Raw genomic sequence first — 20,919 nt, forward strand, 5'->3', positions numbered from 1 at the left:
TGTTTTCCGCTTTTAGATATGGTTTTTTCGGTTCAGCTATTTGGTTATATCAATTATTAATAACCAAATCAAACTTATGCTGGAAAAAATTATATAGAAGGAAAGTAATAATTAAATATACTTTCTAATATATGTCACGAGCAAAACTTTGAAACAAAATACTTAAAAGTATATAAAAATGTGTTCAACAATAAATAGAAGCTAAATCTTAATTAAAGTTTAAATGCAATTAATTGGGCAATAATTAAATGCAACAGGCTAATACGAAAATAAGGTAGTACCGCAATAAAAAATGGGTTGAAAGTGATTAACTCAAAACTGTAATTCCAAACCAAAATGTTATATGTGCATATTCATAATCTGAAACCAAACCAAAAAAGTAGATTCATAATCCAAAACCAATCCAAATTATATTTGGTTTGAATAATGAACACCCCTACGGTGCACTAATGAGGTTCAATATTTTACCTATAGAATTTTGACCAACAATCCAAAAAATACAAGTATATTTAAGTAAGGACTTTTGAGTTAGAAATAAACCTCTATGAACCATGATCCGATTGTTAGCTCAGTTGCACAACTCAACTTTTGAAGATAATCTTGAACGAGAATCCTAAAACCTTGATGATAGTCGTGACAACTGTATTCGTCAACACCAGTATCATCACCACGATCACGTTTTTTGTGTTTGATACATGAAATGTAGAAAGTAAGCTTAGCATTAACCAAGGAGGACACATCAACAAGCCAACACTTGAGATCTTCAAGGTTTCCTGAAATGTCCAAATGCTCAAGATATGGGGCAAAAATTTCCAAGGTACGATCATTGTCATCCATAGGCATACTATGACTTTTCTAACTTAGTCTCTTGAAGTTTGACGAATTAATTTCCAGGCGACGAAAACCCCCAACATCGCATAACTCCATAGTTCCCAATGAAGGACAGCCTGATAGTAAGTTCATAATTTGACTTTCGTTTAGCATCAGAGACTCCAGCTTTAAGCTCTTTAGATACTTCCATGCTATGACCACATCATTAAAGCGACAATGTCTCAAATGTAATGTTATCAACGACGAACAGGTGCGGAAAGATTCAGGCAATAGGCAAACACGAGTATATTCAGGGGACAAGAATACAGCATCTTCCACTTTCCTTTCAGCGGCAAAACTAAGCCATCAGCTAATTCGAGATTGGTATAAAAACAGTTGTCTGCCATCGAGTTCAAATTTTCTAATTTTCGAAGAAACGGAATGATTTAATACATTTTCAACAAATAATACGAAGTTGTCAATTTTCAGTCTTCTACTAATAAGATTCTCATCCCTGGTTATTAAGGTATCAAACGGATCTCTGTAGATTTCTTGTCCCTGTATTCTACGAGTGAAAATGAAGTTATAAACTTTAGTCCAGACATAACGCCACCTTTTTGAGAGGAAGCAAGTTGTGTATGCATCCTTCGTCGGCAAAACAGAGAGAATTTGAACTAGCAATGCGGCCGGTAATTGACTGATACGGTCTAGGTCAGTGGCGGATGGGTGCTTAAAAAAATTAAAAATTTTAAAAAATAAAAATTCACCTCAAACCCGAGGCATCCACTCCCGATATAACAGGTGGATCAACTCATCAAGTTTCTATTGAAATAGCCACACAAGGAAAAACACTTGTGATTCGTTTATATACCGATTTTCATATATATTTTTTTTTATGTAATTTTACCTATTCTATGTCAAAGTTTAGTGGGTATTGGAACAGCCCATAAATATATGTACCCCTGGTCTAGGTTTTCTTCAATTCCGGCGACATTCACTTTCTGACTCTTCAATGATAGAGGATTTATGCTATTCAAGCCATCCTCACCGCCGCCGCCGGAAGAAGCCATGATGCGGTCTAGGGTTGCCGCTTGAAGCCTAACCTAATCTGATTTCCTAACTATGCAACTTCAATTAGACCCTGAGCCAATAAGGAATGGGCATGATATGGTACAAACTACAATATCATGACATTTGACCAAAAAAAAAAAGAGATGATTTTGATTTTTAATTTTTAAAAATATTATATTAAATTAGTTCGATGTAGTTTAATATTTTAAAGTTTGATTTCGATATTTTATGAGAAGCTCGTGATTTGTGTGCCTTCTACCTCTATACGGCATTGCTTTATAACGCTTTCAAGTATTGTGAAAAATTCTCCATTGTTGTCTATTGTAGGAGTTTGGGTCGTGCCTCAGTCCTAGTGCGGTTGATCATCATCTTATATCAACTGCTTTTAGTGTCAGTATAGTTGATCATCCTCTCAACCCAGCTATTAGTGTGTTTTAGTCCAGTGCTGATCATCCTTTCGGACCATCTACTTATGTCTCAGTCCTAGTGTAGTTGATCATCATTTCAGATCAGCTATTGATAATCTATTATGTCACCAATTTACCTAATCAGATGCGAACTGTGGTCAATCGATAACCATAATTTCTTTGAATTCGACTTATATATATTCATATAAAGAGAATTACGATTTCAAGAAAAGTCTATGTTATATTACTCTAAACACCTTACGCAGATTGAAACATTGAAAAGAAAGTGCAATCGATTCCCTTGCTAAATTAATTACTTTTAGTCATCTATTTGTACTCAAGTCAAAATAAGTCACTGCATTACTTCCTGTGTATTCAATTGTTGCAATGTCATAAACTCGAGCCTCCTTGTCATGAGTTTCAATTGAGAACATGCGCGTGTTCTAGGTAGATTGATACAAGAAAGGCAAGGAACACACGGAACAAACACCAAAACAGTCCACAAGTTCAAAGAACCGAGGACCTCTTTGATGACCACTCTCGGATTCAACAAGAAACCAACAAAACAAGATGAACAATGGTGTTTAACACACCAAACAACCAGCCCAAAACGAAGAAGAAGAACAACCAATGAGTTAAGGATATAAGAAAACACTATACGGTTACAACAACAAGAAGAAGAATGGGAACAAGAAAGTAAGATAGATAACTTGACATACAATGCTTAAACACTTACGAACCAAAATGTATATTAAACATTAAGACCCAAAGTTTTCATACAAATAACACCAAGTTCTTACGGGACCTCAAGGGAATTGAAATTCTCAAGCAACCACCGTTTCTAAGATTGTTAGCAACACAAGTGATGTCCACACTTGTCACAAGGAATCCACCTTGCAAGACACTCTTTAGAGCTCTCAAAAATATATCATCAAAAGTTTAAGAGTAATGACCTAATAAGGTTCTATTTATAAGTTAGGTTAACTTATTACAAAAAGACCAAAAGACCCTTAATGAGCCCTTACAAATGGAGTGTGTTTCTTGGACGGTTTTGGAGTGTAGGAGGCTTCCTTTACACTTCAAGACTTGTTCCCTTGGATGGGCATCCCCACAAGCTCGGATCTTCGCGTCTTGGCTTCCATTACGTCCTCAAGTGCTAAGATGCCTCTTTGACCCGTATCATAGATGAAGGAAGAAACAATTTATTAATTGCTCTTCAACTCTATTTTTAAGAAAGAGTGGGCTAAAAAAAAATGTCATGTATGTGGATAGTTTAATATAACATTCATTCTTGATCGTCGTTGCCTTCTTAAGACTACAAAAATCCTTAGTGAGAAACACATTTATTTACGGTCTTGATTTGATCAGATCTTGAATGATATTAAATGATATCTTGCTATTTCAATATCTAACAAGTATTAAGCTTTCCAAGATCCTTGATAAAAAAGTGTGTTACAAAAAGAAAATCTGATTCTTTGTTTTCCATTTTGTTATGTGATGATGCCTAAAGTTGATTAAATTCAATGAATATTTAGTTGCAATTATGAACACAAAGGTAGTAAATGACTTCAACAATATAATATTTGGTGTAATTTAGTGGATTCTTTGAACAAGGGTGGCTCAATATATCTGATGGCTTAAAGTGAAATTTTAAATGGGGCCTTAATATATATATATATATATATATATATATATATATATATATATATATATTATTTGGAGTTTATTTTTAGAACTTCCTTAAGATGTAAAATTATGAATAAAATTATTTTATAGTGGTCATATCAAAATAGTTTCTTTTCGATTGGCAATATATCTAATTCATTCAATTTCTCTTAAGATGTTGATTTTAAGTCAGATTTTATCGTTTTTAATTTTTAAAACTTCTTTCAACTAGGGATTGTTATAGGAACTCTATAGGTAATATATGTATTTGAAAAAAAATAAAATCTTTTTATTTTATCAAAATATTTCTTACCAATCTACCCCCTCCGCCCCACTTCAATAATTAAGTTAATTCTTTTCACGTTCTTTAAGAAAAATAATAAATATAAGATATAGTTTACTAAGTTATTCCTATTTATTAATGTTTTTTAAAAATATTTAGTCGTATTAAAAAGAAATTTCTTTAATGTTAGGAAAATTCATCAAATCATCCTAAATTATATTCGCAAAGTCGAATACACATATAAATTATTAAAGTGACATAATACACCTATATAAAAATGAATTTATGTCAACTCTTGCACACCTACAATTAATCACATGATAGAAAGTGATTTACACTGGCGTCACGTTACTGTCATATCAGATGTTATGTCAGATTTTATTAAAACAATTCCATGTCACCCAATTGCATCTTCTTCACTATAACACCACCAAACCTCCATAAAATCACCGTCATCGCCGTCGTCGTTGTCATTATTAAATTCATATCTCATCATCATAAATTTCACTACCCACAACTAAATTCACTAGAAAAATCATCCCACAAACATTGCCACCCTAACAAAATTACAAAGAACCACCATATATTCAATAAAATTCACAATCAAAGTTTATCAAAAATGCATCCATTTCCTCATTTTCTCCCTTTCTTTGGTTCAAAACTTCAATCTGAAACTTTCTTGCACTTCAAATTCTTCGAACAGTATTTAATTAGACTATTAAGAAACTCATTTCATGATCAAATCATCCTTCACCAGATCTATCTTCGTTGTCACAATCGGGTTTAAGCACAATCCTAACCATAAATTTCATCATCCACCACAAAAATTGCATCAATTCTATTGTCAATTATCAAAAATAAATGATATATCACCATCAATTTTATCACCCACTATTACATATTATTACCATTATAAATTTCATTCAAGCTCAATGCAGAAAATGATGAAGAAATATGTTATCGATTAGTAAAAAAAAATGAAGCGATTTTGAATAGAAAAAAAGAAGAAGAAGAAGAAGAGAAGATAAATATGGCGAGAAGAAAGAAGTAGTGGCTTAGGGATGTTCATGGAGGATGGACTTTTTTTTAATCTTTTTTTTTAAAAAAAAAATAACTCCTATATGCGTTGTTTTTCTTTTCTTTTTACTTTTGTTGTCATATTAGCTTCTGGGGTGAAAATAAATTTACTTCTAAATAATATAGGTGTGTAAGAAGTCGTCATAATAGTTTGAGAATGTAATCGACTTTTCAATACAAGTTTAGGGTGTATTTGATATCTTTTTTCTTACTGTTAAAGGTAAAATTGGAAACAATTATCAATTTGTTGTTGAATTCTTACAGTTTTAATTCGTTTTAAGCTTGAATGATATTAAAATGAGACAGAAAAATATTTCTAATGAAAAAAAATTACAGAACCATAAACCTATAATCACTAAAAATACCCTCCTCCCCTAAAAAAATTAGGGGCCTAAAGCCTTGATTTCAGTGACTTCTTGCTGAAGCCGATCCTATCTGTGAAAGATGTGTACGTAGATTTTATTACCAATTTAAAAGATAAAGAGGATATTTTCGATAAATAAAAAGGATAGTTTAGTACTTAGAATCAAAATATATGATGGTAATTTAAAAGATTAAATTCCCCTCTTTTGTCATATTTGGTAGGACCACAATTTCTATCCCATAATAAGATATTTGCAAATTAAAAAGATCAATTGGAACAATATTTTCTATCAGACAGTGTATATAACATCGCACATGTGTTGATCATCTCCATCGTTTTTTTTACCAAGTTGTACAATGTGTGTGTGATATACTTAATCCAGTTATAACATGTTATAATATATTGTTAATTTATTATAAATGGTTATACATAAATTAACTTTCAATTAACCTTTTGGTTTGATATTTATTGTAAAATGAATATGTGCGTAGATATGCACTTGTGCGCACCGTAATAATTGTATTGGTATAAGGCTATAAGCTAAACTATTAAAAAACAGAAGGATGTTTGATTGCATTAACCTACATATAAAAATCAAAAAAGTATCTTAAATAGCATATTTCACTATTACCATAGACTTATCGGTCACTAGTTGCAATCTCCAATGTATGCATTAACTTGTGAATGCAATCTGTAATGTATGCATTATAGTTATTTATCTACATCATACCCCTTCAAATGCACTCTTCTTCAATCAACATCGAGCTGCTTCTCTTTTTTTTTTCAAAAAAAATCATCATGCAACACCATAAGCACTTAAAAATTATTGACTGTAGTTTCAATTGAATAATATAAGGTCCATTTCATAGTAAATAACGATAAATACATTTCCATAGTACTTGAATTTCACCACTCGAACAGCTCAAAGACAAAAGTAGCCAATTAGAGGATCTTCATAACTACGAAGAACCCTATGAAAACAATTTCTTTATTTGTCGATTTACTAATATAAGATAAAGTCTTAAAATGGATTTATAAGAGAAAACAAAAACCAGCTATAAGGCAAAGATAAAAGCAGATGACTTATTTTTGACTTCTTCGAAATTATTAGTTTTTTGCTTTGAATTCATCCTTAGAAGGATCACATATTTTTCGTTTATTCTTCTCTTTTTTTTCCCCCTTTTTGGGTGTATTTTCGTTAAAATATAATCTACTTTCAAGTTTTTGAGAGAACTTTGAAATAGTTGGATTTTCTTTTGTTTACTGGCATTTATTTGAAATTCGAGATACAAATTTTGGAACATTGACGGTGGATTTAGACATACAAGCTTTTAAGTTTTTTTAACTAAAAATTATATATTTCAAAACTACTAGATTGTACTTTAAATCACAATAATTATAAACTTAAAATACATTAAAGACATATAAAGAAATTGCTATTGAAGAAAAACTTGGTTAACTTTCGATTAATTTGTTGCAGCTAACATGACTTTTTGCTAATTCATCGTTAAATAAGATTAATGATCAACTTTTGTTGTTCAGGGACATAAGTTTGTGGCTAATTCTTTTTTTTTTTTAAATATTGATTTTCCAAGTCTCAAGAAGTCAAATAATTAATGTAAATAAGACTTTGTACGTGGAGGAAGAGATTAGTATATTTTCAGATCCTGGAAGCTAGCAATTTAAATTTGTAAGTATAGATATCATCGACATGTAAGTACAAGACAAAACTATTTGTGTCTATATATACACACACAAATTGATAATCTGCAGTATAACAAAGCATCAAATTAAAGCAAAAGGTAGAAGAATTAATAAGCTATTTGTTGTACAATATAAAAGAGATGAACACATATACAAGTGTTGAATGGGAGAGGATGAGCCGTGGAATTAGAAGAAGTTTGTGTATGGTGGATTATGATATTCCAGTTAATAATAAATGTACTAAAAGAGGACGAAAATCTCCTGCTTCTGCAGTTATACTGAATGATGATAACTACAACAATGGCCAAAAATTGGACTCAAAGGAAGGGGATCAAAATAACATTATTGTACAAACTCCTACTGTGAAACGAAGTTCAAGATTCAGAGGTGTTAGCAGGTACTACTACTACTACTATTATTAAAACATGTTCAATTCTTTTGTGGGGCTGATTTCGAAGCTATGAAGGGGAACCTACCGTGGAAACAGTCTGTTGCGAAAATGTAGGGTAAGACTTGCATACAATAGACTCTTGTGGTCCGGCGCTTCGCCGAACCCCCACATAACGGGCGCTTTAGTGCACCGAGCGGCCCTAATAAAAATGAAGTTGATTTAGAAGCTAGATATTGATAATATACACTAATATTGGATCTTTAGGCATCGATGGACGGGGCGTTATGAAGCTCATTTGTGGGATAAGGCTTCTTGGAATGTAACTCAGAAAAAGAAAGGGAAACAAGTCTATCTTGGTGAGTACTACTAATTAACTTGTGCTAAAAACTCCAAATTTCGCGTCAAATGCTATGTTTGCAGCTTCTTATATATGTAATAACTGCGCCAGGAGCATACGACGAAGAAGAATCAGCAGCAAGGGCTTATGATCTGGCTGCAATCAAGTATTGGGGCACATCAACTTTCACCAATTTCCCGGTACATGTGTATATATTTATTCACTTCCATTCTTTTGTTCTTGGATTCAGTTTGATATATAGAAACATATTGTTTCAATTCTTCTTAATTTGTAGATGTCTGATTATGAGAAAGAAATCGAGATCATGCAAAACATGACTAAAGAAGAGCATTTAGCCTCTTTAAGAAGAAGCAGCAGTGGTTTTGCCCGGGGTGTATCCAAGTATAGAGGAGTTGCAAGGTAAATTGACACATTACAATTGTACCTGGTCGATCAAACAATATTTTTCGAGTCCTTTAATACTTTTACGTTCATAATTGTAACGAAAAATTCATTGAATTTAATTCAGGCATCATCACAATAACAGATGGGAAGCAAGAATCGGACGAGTTTATGGTAACAAATATCTATACTTAGGTACTTATAGTAAGTGCTTTCACCCTCTTTAACTAATTTCTTTCAAAGTTCTGATCAAATCAAGAACACTCTCAACTCGAAATCTTTTTATTTGTTTTCGATAGGTACTCAAGAAGAGGTAGCTCGAGCTTATGACATTGCAGAGATTGAGTACAGGCGAACTAACGCGATGACTAACTTTGACATGAATACATATATGAGATGGCTAAAACCAGATGCCAATTCTCAAATGTCACTCCAAGATTTAACATCAGAGAATCAGCCTATACAATCTAATAACAGTGGTGATATGATTAACCGGATAAACGACCCCTCATACTCGTTTAACCCCAGTTGTTTCACCACCAATGCTGAAAAGTTTTATGCTATACCACAAAGCCAGGAACCTATAGAAAGAAAAATGCCCTTTAGTTCTTGCAAGAAATCACCATCGTCTACCGCTCTAAGTCTTTTGCTTCGATCTTCCATGTTTCAAGAGCTCGTTGAGAAGAATTCGAGCACTGATTCTGAAGAGAGTAATGTAAAGAACGAAGCACAATCAAGCACGGAGAATGAGTTTGTGTTTTACACAAATGATAAGAAGTTGCCGAAATTAGAGTCATTGGAGAATGGTACTTCTTCTTCAGCTTTGTGCGATAGAAGTGGGCAACAACAGTACTTTTGGAGTTTGATGTCTTAAATCACTTAACTTGTAGTCTATCGGAAACAGCTCTCCTCCTAAAAGGAAGAAATAACATCTGCGTATACACTACCCTCCCCAAACCCGACTGGGCGTGTTGTTGTAAATCACTTGTTAACAGTTTGAAGGAGAAAGGAACAACTGAAACTTGTTAGTCATCTAGGAATAGATGAGTGGATAGTTTCTTTACACGATTGTACATGAAAAGGGTCAATTAACTAACTATAAGAATGAGGACATTGAAAGTAATATGATTATTTCCATCACTAAATCCTTTGGCAACGCATCTGTGTATTCATTTTCATATTCTGCATAATATAGTTGGGATGACAATGTAGCCACACTAATACGGTTGTGTTACATTGGTGTAATTTTCATCATCTTAGTAAATAACGCTCTTTTGGTATCTCTTTCCCATATGGACCACTGTTTAAAACTCCAAATTTGAAAAAATTGAATACCTTATGAGAAATCAGAGTACTAAGCCTCCCGATATCGGGAAGCTCAGTACTTCAACTAGTCTCCATGTTCCTCGAATGTATATCTTAGTTGTTGAAGTCGCCCAAAAGTGGTATCTAAGGTGTACCCAGTAAAACTTACAAGTAGGCCAGATATAAAGATAGCGCCTAGATTTATTGTTTTCATTCTTATCATATTAATATAATTTCTAAGACCCCAGTGGATCGATGATAAGATTTACAACAGAATGGTATAAAACTTCCAACAGATCTCAATGAACAGAAAAAGACACATGGCTACAAAAACTGTTGAGAACAGTTTTAGATTTGGTCTAAGACGAACTGCATTAAGAGATAAAACCATTGAAATCAGTCTAAAACTTTGTAAGGAATGACAAACATTACATGACAATCAAATGTTTCGTCTATAATATGAGCAACCGCTACGCCCGAATATAACATTGTTCGAAAGGATAATTTCCAAAGAGCTACATGTGCACACCTTTTAAAAATAGATGTTAAATTTATGTGATAGCCTAAAAAGGTCCACTTAAATCAGCCTTCACATTTTTGCCTTTGTTAAACAAAAATTCCAAATCCATTAAATAAAGTAAGCACCAAGAACAAGTAAAATTAGATGTTAGAGAAGGGGTTAAAAAAAGCTCACGAGATAATCAACCTTTAAGCATTGTTCAATCAGAAAATCATCATTATGCTGGAGTCGCTTGTACATCGGATTAAAAAAAATCCCGAGATAAATTTGAAATTAACTTTATCTCATTTGTTAGTATGAGATATATCCGATGACTATTTTATCCCAGGATTACTATCCCATGCAGAGGGTAGGATAAAATAGTCTCACGCAAAATCCCAACTCATGATATCCTTACTTATCTAATCCGATGACCAAAAGCTTTAAGCAATTGTTCTATTAGTGTTCGCAGCAATTTTTATTTTATTTATTATTTAGACACACTTCGTTTAATAAATGCAATATAGTGCACACATTATCTCGATGTATTTCGATATTATCAACTATAGCAGAGAAGAAAATCAACGCAGGTTATGGTACCTTGAAGATCAAAATGAGATACCAAAATAATCTAGAGAAGAAAACACCTAGAACAATTTTCAGACATCTTTTGTCAAACTAACAGTGTCACCACACTCTACTTACTACCCAGTATCACGTATTTTATTCCATCATGTACAATTGTTGTGATTGATACCATCAACAGAACATGTATGTGGAGGAGAGATGAAAAACTAGTGCAGGTATAAATACATTCAGTGGAACAGCAATTGAAGAGACTGCTGCTCAACCTCAAAAGATCCATCCTCCAACCCCCAAAGCTGTGCCCGAAAAACAGACGATTTTTCCTTCGATATTGGGTGAATCAACACTTGGTAGAAGTCGTCCTGTTACATCAACAAAAGAAAGGAGAAAATTCATGGTAATTCCACGAGTAGAGGAAACACATGTTATATAAATAGATGGTGTATAATGTACTTCAAGCACAAAATGAGGCGAAAGGAAAAAAACAAAATTCCAAAACATGAAGCTTTGTCATCATCAGAAAAGGAGCACGATAACTAAATCCTTGCCCCCAGCAAACGCACCCAAAAAAAGGAGTAGAACAAGAAGTTCGAACAAGCTGAATACCTCATTAGTAGGCTTCTTGGTGGATCATTTGACTTAAGAGAACCATCTTCAGCAACGCCATCAGTTAGATACCTATTGGAATTTCCTTGCGGCAAAGAGTCCGCAAGATCTTTAAGGCCCTGTAACAAAGTTATGGAATATCAATGAAATGCATGCAACTGCAACCATACAGATAATACCACCACATCAATCAGTAGAAGTAAAAGAAACAGAGAAGAAAAGCTAATACTAATCTGCAGTCCCATTAACAAAGAGAGGCATTGTATGTGTGTTGATCAATTTTTTCAATCTGAACTTGGGAAAGGTAAAATCATACACATAGCATGACCGGTTATCAGACGTGCCATTTTATTCACGAACGACCAAAGCTATTAAATGGCTCGTTAAAATTACTTATCATAAATGGAATCATGTCAATTAGAATTATCCATATGGCAGCAGCATTCCCAAAGCAGTCCATATTTTTGAACAATCAATAAAAAATTTCGTTAAAAAATTCAGCAACTACTTGATTTTTTGACATCATTCTGGTGGTTCCTACATCAACAACAACAACATATTCAGTGTATTCCCACAAAGTGGGGTCCGGGGAGAATGAAGTGTACACAGTCTACCTTAGATGAAGTAGAGAGGCTGTTCTCAAGACGGATAATAACATAACAAACAAAAAATATAAAAACAAACATATGGGATAACACACCGCTTAGATAATAAAAGAAACAAGACACCCACAGAGTACTACTAAAAACTATCAATTCCAAATCACACACATCATCATAACACCACGAACAAGAAACTACAAGCACAGATACAAACAACGCACTCCTCCCTACTGTTACGGACGCACTCCTCCCTGCTATTACGGACGCTCCTACCCACTAACCCTCTACCTTAATTTGCATTCCACACCTTCCTATCAAGGGTCACGACCTCCATAAGCTGTAAGCGCTCCGTCATACCTAATCACCTCCCTTCAATATTTCTTCGGCCTACCTTTATGCCGCCTAACCATCCATAGCCAGCCTCTCACACCTTCATACTAGAGCGTCTGTGCACCTCCTCATTATATGCCCGAACCATCACAACCACACTTCCCGCATTTCTCATCCACCAAAGCCACTCCCATCTTCACTCGAAGAACCTCATTTGTAACTCTCTCTCTCCTAAAAAGTCCACACATCCATCTCAACATCCTCATTCCGCCACCTTCCAACTACTTTTGGATGTGGGAGTTCTTAATTGGCTAACACTCCGCTCCATACAACATAGCCGGCCAGACTACCAACCTGTAGGACTTACCTTTAAGCTTAGGAGGCAGCTTCTTATCACACAAGACTCCCGAAGCGAGCCACATTACGGGTGTTCCCATATATTTGACAATATCTCTCCTTTATGTAGGACCAAAATCCAATGCCGGCCAGACTAACAACCTGTAGGACTTACCTTTAAGCTTAGGAGGCAGCTTTTTATCACACAAGACTCCCGAAGCGAGCCACATTACGGGTGTTCCTATATATTTGACAAAATCTCTCCTTTATGTAGGACCAAAATCCAATGAGCATTTTGGACTAAAATAATGCACAATTTTAAAAAATTCTGCACAATATCACAGGTCAGCGGCAGCGGCATGCATACCGGTGATATTAAGACAAAATACTTTAATAATGACACGTAATAGAAATTGGCAAAAGTACCATCAGACTTGGTGTTGAGTTGCCCACAATTTTGAGTTGTTCCTGCAGCAAAAAATACAGGCTAAAGGATTACCCAAGGCAAGCATCTACTAAGAATAAGCAGAACGGTCCTTCCTGTGTTAAATATAAAACATGCAGAACAAGAAAAGATGAAAAAAAAAAAGCATAAAAAATGCAAAACAAAAAAAGATGAAACAAAAATAGCAGGCTCCAAGGTGACGCAAGCGCGCACACATAATATAAGTTGAGAATAATATCTATAATTGCAGACAATTAGATGGATTAAGTAAATATTATTGTAGTATTGTTTAACGTGGCCACTTCAGGAACGCCAATTGATGATGAGACGCACATCGTAGCGATTGAACTGCTCTGCCACTTAAGCAACGTGAAGCGCTCAACCCATCTTGCACCTACCATTATCTTATCCAATGTACCGTGCAGAAAGAAGATAACTGATGAAAGTGTGATGCCAACAACCAGAGATCTTTGTGTGGTAATTCCTTGCACAATTTTAAAGATAGAACATTAGGACTCAAAAAGTTTAATAAGCTTGGCACCAAGGGTGTGGCCTAATGGTTCAATGATGTTGGATTGAGCACCATGAGGTCTGAGGTTCAATTTCCAACGGAGACAAACACTAGGTGATTTCCTCCCATCTGTTCTAGCCTTGGAAGGACTCAAAAAGTTTAATAAGTTTGGCACCAACGGGCCTAGTGGTTCAATGATGTTCGGTTGAGCACCATGAGGTATAAGTTTCAATTCCCAACGGAGACAAACACTAGGTGATTTCTTCCCATTTGTTCTAACCTTGGTGGACAAAGTTACCTGGTAGCTATTGCTGGTGGGAGGTGGCAGGTATCCCGTGGAATTAGTCGAGGTGCATGCAAGCTGGCCCGGACACCACGGTTATCAAAAGAAAAAAAAAAGAGTTTAATAAGTTTGGTATTCATTCTCGAGCATGCTACCCCAAATAGAAGGCCCTTTTTTTTCAATTATGCAGCAAGGTCAAGAATCAACCAAAATCACCCGGTTTACTTGAAATCCACCTTAGTGAATGAAAATCTTCTCATATATGTATTGACCAAACAGACCTCTGTATTTGCCCTTTTTGGATTAAGAAGGGAAGCAAGTTACAGGAGAAAAAATTTCTCTGTTCCTACCTTCACCCTAGTGTGAAAATCAGACACATATAATCATACTGTTAGTAATGCTTTGGTAGTTCTGATCATCATACTAAAATCATGTAGCAAAACAGACTGCCACACATCCTGTCACTTGCCTGGCATAGGAAACTTTTTAGCACTAGATTTGCTTCGTCTTTATTCACTTTGCTTTTATTCAGAAGGAAAAAAGGAAGATTATTAATCCACCAAACTTGTTTCACAGGCGTTCATATACCCCAACTGTACCACCATTTTCAGAAGGAAAATAGAAGCACAACGTTACTATGTGAAAGACAAAACGGAATAAAATACACTATTCATATGGTAGAAGTTAATCACATTGACATCAAGAGTGATACAGCAAAAAAAGAAAAATCGAGTGTTGTACGACAACTGAGAAAAAAATGAGGTGCACAAACCTGAAGCGTATCAGGCATCTTCACCCTTTTTCCATTTACTATATTGCACAGGTACATGACACCAGCATTTGCAAGTTCCTGTTGTTAACCATGAAGAGTTATGCTTAGCAAAAATAAACTTTAATGGCACATTAAAATAGGCAAAGGCTACACAGCCAAGATGATCAAGTGATCAAAAACGTCTTCAAGAAACTTTTTTCCCTTACTATATAATAGGTAGGACAAAAAAAAGTTAGTAGCTGAGGAAAAGGCAGAAGTGATTTTTTTCCCACTTTACCTGTTTGCCTTCCAAGGAAAGTAACTTGCCATCCTGCATATCCAGATACAGTTGAAGACGAGATTAGTGCACCTAAAAGTAGATGCAACAAAATTGACAAAAATGGTGTAGAGAAACCATGGTAGCGTGGACACTTCCCTTTCCTAGCAAAAGCATTGGCATGATAATTTCGACAAGAAAACACAGACAACTAGAAATCATAGCTTACCAGACCAGAAACCATTCTCTGTAATTCATCCAAATCAGAATTAATTTCGGATAGATCACCACGCACATCGTTAACCTGTTGCAAAATAAGGTTTTGGCCTGATCATGACATTTGTACTGCACAGTTATAGTATAACCAGGAAAATACAAATTTAAGGATTATGGACAGTGGATCAGAGAAGATCCCACATAAATAAAGACAGAAGTGCTAGAGTAGATTTTCACCTCACTCCTTAATAGTTTTGACATATCCATTTGATTATCCAATTTCCCATCAACATTCTCAATTCTCTGTGTCAAATGTCTCTTTGTTGACTGATCAAGAGGAGAAATAGAATAATGAGGCAGGCATCACGGAAATATCAGACATATGTATAAATGCAAATAACACAACATATATGATGATCAAGTGGCTGTCTGCACAATTTCTTTATAGGAAACACAACAAAATTATGATTCGGGAAAGAATCATATGGTTGTCTAATAGCGGACTTCTGTCACTTTGAATGAACAGTTTCACTTCTGTGAAGGAAGTAACCAGGTATTTAACAACATACTAACACTAACACGAAAACTTGGTTTTCTTCCTCAAGCTTTCCCCCCTAATTATAATTTAGAAATCATGGCACTTCTTTGTTTTTTAGGGGAGAAGAAATTATGGCACACTTGTATCGTGTCTTTAAGAACTTTTAATTTTTAAGAACAAGGAATTGCTATTCAAAAGCAATGTAGAAACCCCAAATTATTGAAAACTGGAGGTTTGGAATGAAACAGGTTTAAATGGAGCAAAGTGAATAAAGATTCATATTGCAAACCCCAACTAACTTGGTGTAGTAGTTGTCGTTGTCATCATAAATTGGTAATACCCAAAGCAACAATTTTCTTGAACAGTTAAACAAAATAACAACAGGATAAAACGGGTTTAAAAAGTAGGAAAGTACAGCTGCATAGTGAAAAACTTTTATCAGTGTCACTATTGTAGCTAGTAACAAAAATGGAGACCTTTTGAGGTTGATACTTTTTATGTAATGAGAGACAACAATAACACGATTTGCTAATCTCCATGCATATCATGAATTTCATAATTATTTCAGAAACTAGACTTCTAGAGATTCATCATCTTGATTCAAGCTCCATAGAATTGGAAAAGGAGAATTTTCTTTTGACTTGATTTCGGTGGAATTGAAACAAAGCCAGCCACAAGACAGTGATGAATCTGTAAGAGGGTCAGATTGAGGAGGTCAGCAGAGCAAGAAGAACTACTCCTCTTGATGGAGCTAGAGCAAAATTGAAGTCTATCTTGCAAAAATGAACACTGATTGCTATGTCAATTTTTGATGGAAAAAAGGTTGTCCTAAACCTTTGAAAACAGTTCATATAGAGTGCTTGGGCTAAGATCCAATGTCAGTTTTCTGATAGTAACGCGGATCAGGTTTCCATTCTTAATGAATAAGTCCAAATGATCCTTGAGGTGATTGATGGAGAGGATGTGGACTTCCCCCCCCCCCCATAAGGGGCAGGTTGAAGTCTTTCTTTGAGAGCTTGCCGCTTCATATGATCAGAGGTACGACCGACTGTTTTGGCTAAAGCTGTGGAAGACAAAAAATCAGCAGGAAGTTCAAGAAAAGTTCAGGGTGGGTTCAGTTCTTGCTGCAGCCTATTTGACGGTAATGAAGATTCTTTGTTTGAGAAATTTGACCGGAATGTGAGACAAAGATTTAGTGGGGGAGATTTGGATGTTCAGCCTGTTGAGGGGTTTTTTTGGAGGAAATGGAGATTCAACCAGTTGAAGATTACGTGAAGACAGTGGAGAAAATTGCCTACACTGTTACAAGATCCAACAAGAAACATATATATATATATATATATATCCAAATAGCCACCACCTTCTCATGGATTTTTAACTAAATGCTTTCTCTTATTACTTGGATTTTAGGCAGTGGGGATAGAATTGAACCCACGCCTATTATGCTGAGACTCACTGGTACCACACCACACTAATATGCCTTAAGAGTAATGTACATTCAGAGAATACAAGCACATTCACTGACAAGGGAAAGAGAGATTTCAGGCCTTAACAAGACGCCTTGGGAGGTAAGGGCTAATTCATCAATAGCACACTATTATTGACACAAGCTGCAACAGTCGAACTTCACATATTTCACAGAAACACCACAACTATATATGCAATAGATGTACCTAGTGTGCTAGTTAGGAACATGGGTATGTCAAGAAGCAGATGAGGAAAGAAGAATGGAGGTGGTGGCAAGAGATGATACTCACAGCAAGCGCCTCGGAAACATGCTCCAAGTGCTTTGTCAAATTTGAAACAGCATTTGTCATACTCTTTTTGGTTACATACATAAGGTCAGAGAACGATAAACCCTGCAAGCATTACACAGAAAGGTTAAACTTTTTTTAAAAGAAAAACACTAGGGACATCGATCATTGTTCAGTGAAACAAGTATGCCATGTCCATCTAAAGCTGGGAGTAGAAAAGCTTGGCCTGGAGTCGGGGGCTTATTACCAACCCCCCCACCCCACCCCACCCCACCCCTTTTTACCCTTAATATTTTGTTGAAGACATGGTACCTAAACTAACTTCAAGCAGATAGGAGACATGTACACATTTGTATGTTAATCACCCCTCACTCGAGCATTTTAAGTTCATCTATCACACTACACACACCTCTAGTACACGTCAGTATAATGAATCACCCATACTTCCTTCAAGTGATCTCCATACTACGAGAAGTCAGTAACAAAAGAAAGAACACTGCTTAAATAGAGAATCTAAGAAATATTTTGCTATACCTTCCACCACATATATCCATAACCCAGTGCCCCTACAGTAGCAGTTGGAATGATAAGACCTGTCAAGTGACCTGAGACACAAATAAAGGCAAGAAAAGGTTGAGGACACATTGGCTGATACAAAACAACTTCCACATTATCAAAAGTAAAGATAAATGCAAAACAGAATAAGGTAAGATACCACTAGAATTTCCATTTAGAACAGTAATTGAGCGTGCAGAAGCAAATTGATGAACCTCCATTGTCAGCTTACGAACCTACAAAGAGAAAGCAATAAAAACATCAGTAGAACTGTAACATAGATATATTTCAGAACAACCAGAGGATGATATGATATCACTTCTAGCCTCTGCTTAGTGGTAATAGTAAATATAATAACAGAGCATGTGATGCAATCTGCGCAAGACAACAAACTCAATTGTAGAGGTGGATTAAATGATGGACTAGCTCTCTTTTTCTTTATTACAATTTTTTAAATCAGAGAAATCAACAATTCCAAATCTGAAACTCGGAAGATAATAGGCCTACTCCTCAATCCTTCCACCCTTAAATAAATACCAGGATCTAAACTCGTGATGTGTGCCCAGCACACATTGAATGTTCTACCACCTTTGCTACCGAACCAAAGTCCAGCGCATGGCCTAGCTCATTTTTCAAAGCCATCTCACACCATCTCAAACAATAGTATTTTTCTGTGTGATATCGATTTCTCAATCATAAATGCATGCCTAAATTAACCCCATAAATTTAGTCCACATTGATTTTTAATAAGTCAAACGAATTATTCGGTGCATTCCCATACTGATCTTTGTGATAATGGGAAATGCTATACGCTCTATGCCATCCAAGTCATTTTAATTTTATGATCGAAAGACCCCCAATAGCAGTGGTGCATGGTTCAGAACTTGGTGAATGCGGGGCACACTTAAATAACAACCTTTTGTCCATGGAAGGATTTGAACCTGTGATATGCACCTAGTCCATAGATCACCAATAGACCAAAACCCTAGGGAGCCTGCGTCATCTAAGCATTTAAATAGTGAAATTACTCAAACATATGCCCTTGACAACACCCATAGTTCAATCTGTGAAGGCCAATGGACAAATTCTTTTTTGGGGAGTAAGTCCGCAAATAGAATTCAGGGATAAATTTATTGTAAATAATTGTGGCGTGGGTGGGTTATCTGCTAATTCCCACCAGCACAAGTACCGGGTAACTTTGTCTAATAATGATTGGATAGATCGGAAGAAATCACCTAGTGTTTTTGCCTATTGAGATTCCATCTTGACACCTCATGATTCTCAATCCACTTTATTGACCAATAGGCCACACCGTTGGGTGTAAAATTAGAGAACAAATTAACACAATAAATTGGCAAAAAAGAAGACATCAAACCTAAGTAACAATCTGCATACATGGCAACTACACACTCGCATCCACCCGAATGAAGAAGAAGCGAAATAGAAGAAGAGAATAAAAACTTGGAAGACAATTTGATATAACTTGTAATAATAAACTCATACAACAATCACATATATTGCTTAACCATTGAATCCATGATTTATACAGAGCTAAATGCCTACAGACTACAGTAATAGTATCGGAAGGGAAAGTAGCCAAAATATGAAATACCAGCACTTCATCAATGTTCTCATAAAAACCCTACAAGGTATTGTTACAAAAATAGTTCTGTTGTTCAATGAAAAGGATAATTAAAGTATATGGAGTAGAAATTTTCATGAATAGATAAACATGTAGACTGTGCATATAAAACCACACTGGTAGTAGACTTAAAATTTTCAACGACAATACTATACATTCATACTTAAGCAACTCCTTGGTATCAAGGTAAGTAGGAAATACTAGCTACCTGTGCCGCAAGATCAGAATCTCCAGCATCTGTCTCCCCTGATTTTTCATAATTCCTTACGAAGTTCTGTCAGAAAGATTGGAAAGAATCATTTAATTCAAGTATTCAAATATTAGAATAACGACATGCCTAGTGTAATCCCGCAAGTGGAGTAAGCATTCAAATAAGCAATTGGTTGTAGAATTTGACAACTACATCCTTCTTGTTAGTTACAGGTCATGCAAGGATTTATCAACAATATATTCAGATAAAACAATCTCATGCAAATACCCCTTGTAAGCAAGGTGAGTTGATCATGTATCATGTATATCTACAGAAAATTTTCTTAGGCATTAATTTTTCGATAAGTAGTTCTTGAACATTATTCTCCGTATTACATCATCTTGTGCTAGTAACTGAGCCATTATATTAAGTATTTGGACAAGAATTGCTTGATTTTTTGGAAAAAAAAAATAAAGTATTTGGAAGTTGAACTTGTGTTTCGACATGAAAACACAGTTGAAGTTTTGTGAGTGAACTTGAAATTTCTGAGGAACACCTAAAACTTTGTAATTCAATCATCAGGGATGTTATTAAGAATTATCTGATTATTGCAGTTCCAAATTCCAGCATCCACAATAAACAATTAAGTGCTCGCAACAGAAGCATTATACACCTAGGAAATACTAATTTCATTCACCTAGATTACATAATTCAAGCAGAGCTTTTAAAAAAGAAAAATTAATGTCCTTAATAAATAGAAATTCAACATATGAACTTACTTGCAGCTAAATTAACTCAACTTCTTCCAGAAACACTATAAGAAGTTAAACGTAAGTACCTGAAGTTCGCCAATTACATCAGATAATTTACCCTTTTGGAACAGCACAGTACCAGTATAACCTACAAAGAAGAAATACATACAATTAAATAAACTAACAAAAATCGCTATAAAGAAGAAAACAGAAAATCAAATCTTATTTAGA

The 20,919-nt window shown here is 35.1% G+C and overlaps 2 protein-coding genes across 2 annotated transcripts; one reads left to right on the plus strand and one right to left on the minus strand.

The window, feature by feature from the left end:
* Nucleotides 1–7,521: 7,521 nt before the first annotated feature.
* Nucleotides 7,522–9,460, plus strand: LOC107873813 (AP2-like ethylene-responsive transcription factor BBM). The gene is made up of 6 exons (XM_047410186.1): nt 7,522–7,778; nt 8,037–8,128; nt 8,221–8,309; nt 8,405–8,529; nt 8,639–8,685; nt 8,811–9,460. Exons 1-6 carry the CDS (start codon nt 7,522–7,524, stop codon nt 9,383–9,385), a joined length of 1,185 nt encoding a protein of 394 aa, XP_047266142.1. The 3' UTR covers nt 9,386–9,460.
* A 1,449-nt stretch (nt 9,461–10,909) lies between these two features.
* Nucleotides 10,910–20,836, minus strand: LOC107870927 (the record flags this gene model as incomplete). The annotated part of the gene is given in 12 exon segments (XM_047394951.1): nt 10,910–11,262; nt 11,507–11,625; nt 13,201–13,242; nt 14,786–14,863; nt 15,063–15,095; nt 15,271–15,345; nt 15,495–15,584; nt 17,553–17,654; nt 18,084–18,154; nt 18,265–18,340; nt 19,955–20,020; nt 20,775–20,836. Coding segments are annotated over 12 exon segments (836 nt in total), but the record flags the coding sequence as incomplete, so codon positions are not given.
* Between the last annotated feature and the right edge of the window lie 83 nt (nt 20,837–20,919).

This window comes from Capsicum annuum, chromosome 1 (assembly GCF_002878395.1).
Source record: "Capsicum annuum cultivar UCD-10X-F1 chromosome 1, UCD10Xv1.1, whole genome shotgun sequence".
Classification (NCBI taxonomy): Eukaryota; Viridiplantae; Streptophyta; class Magnoliopsida; order Solanales; family Solanaceae; genus Capsicum; species Capsicum annuum.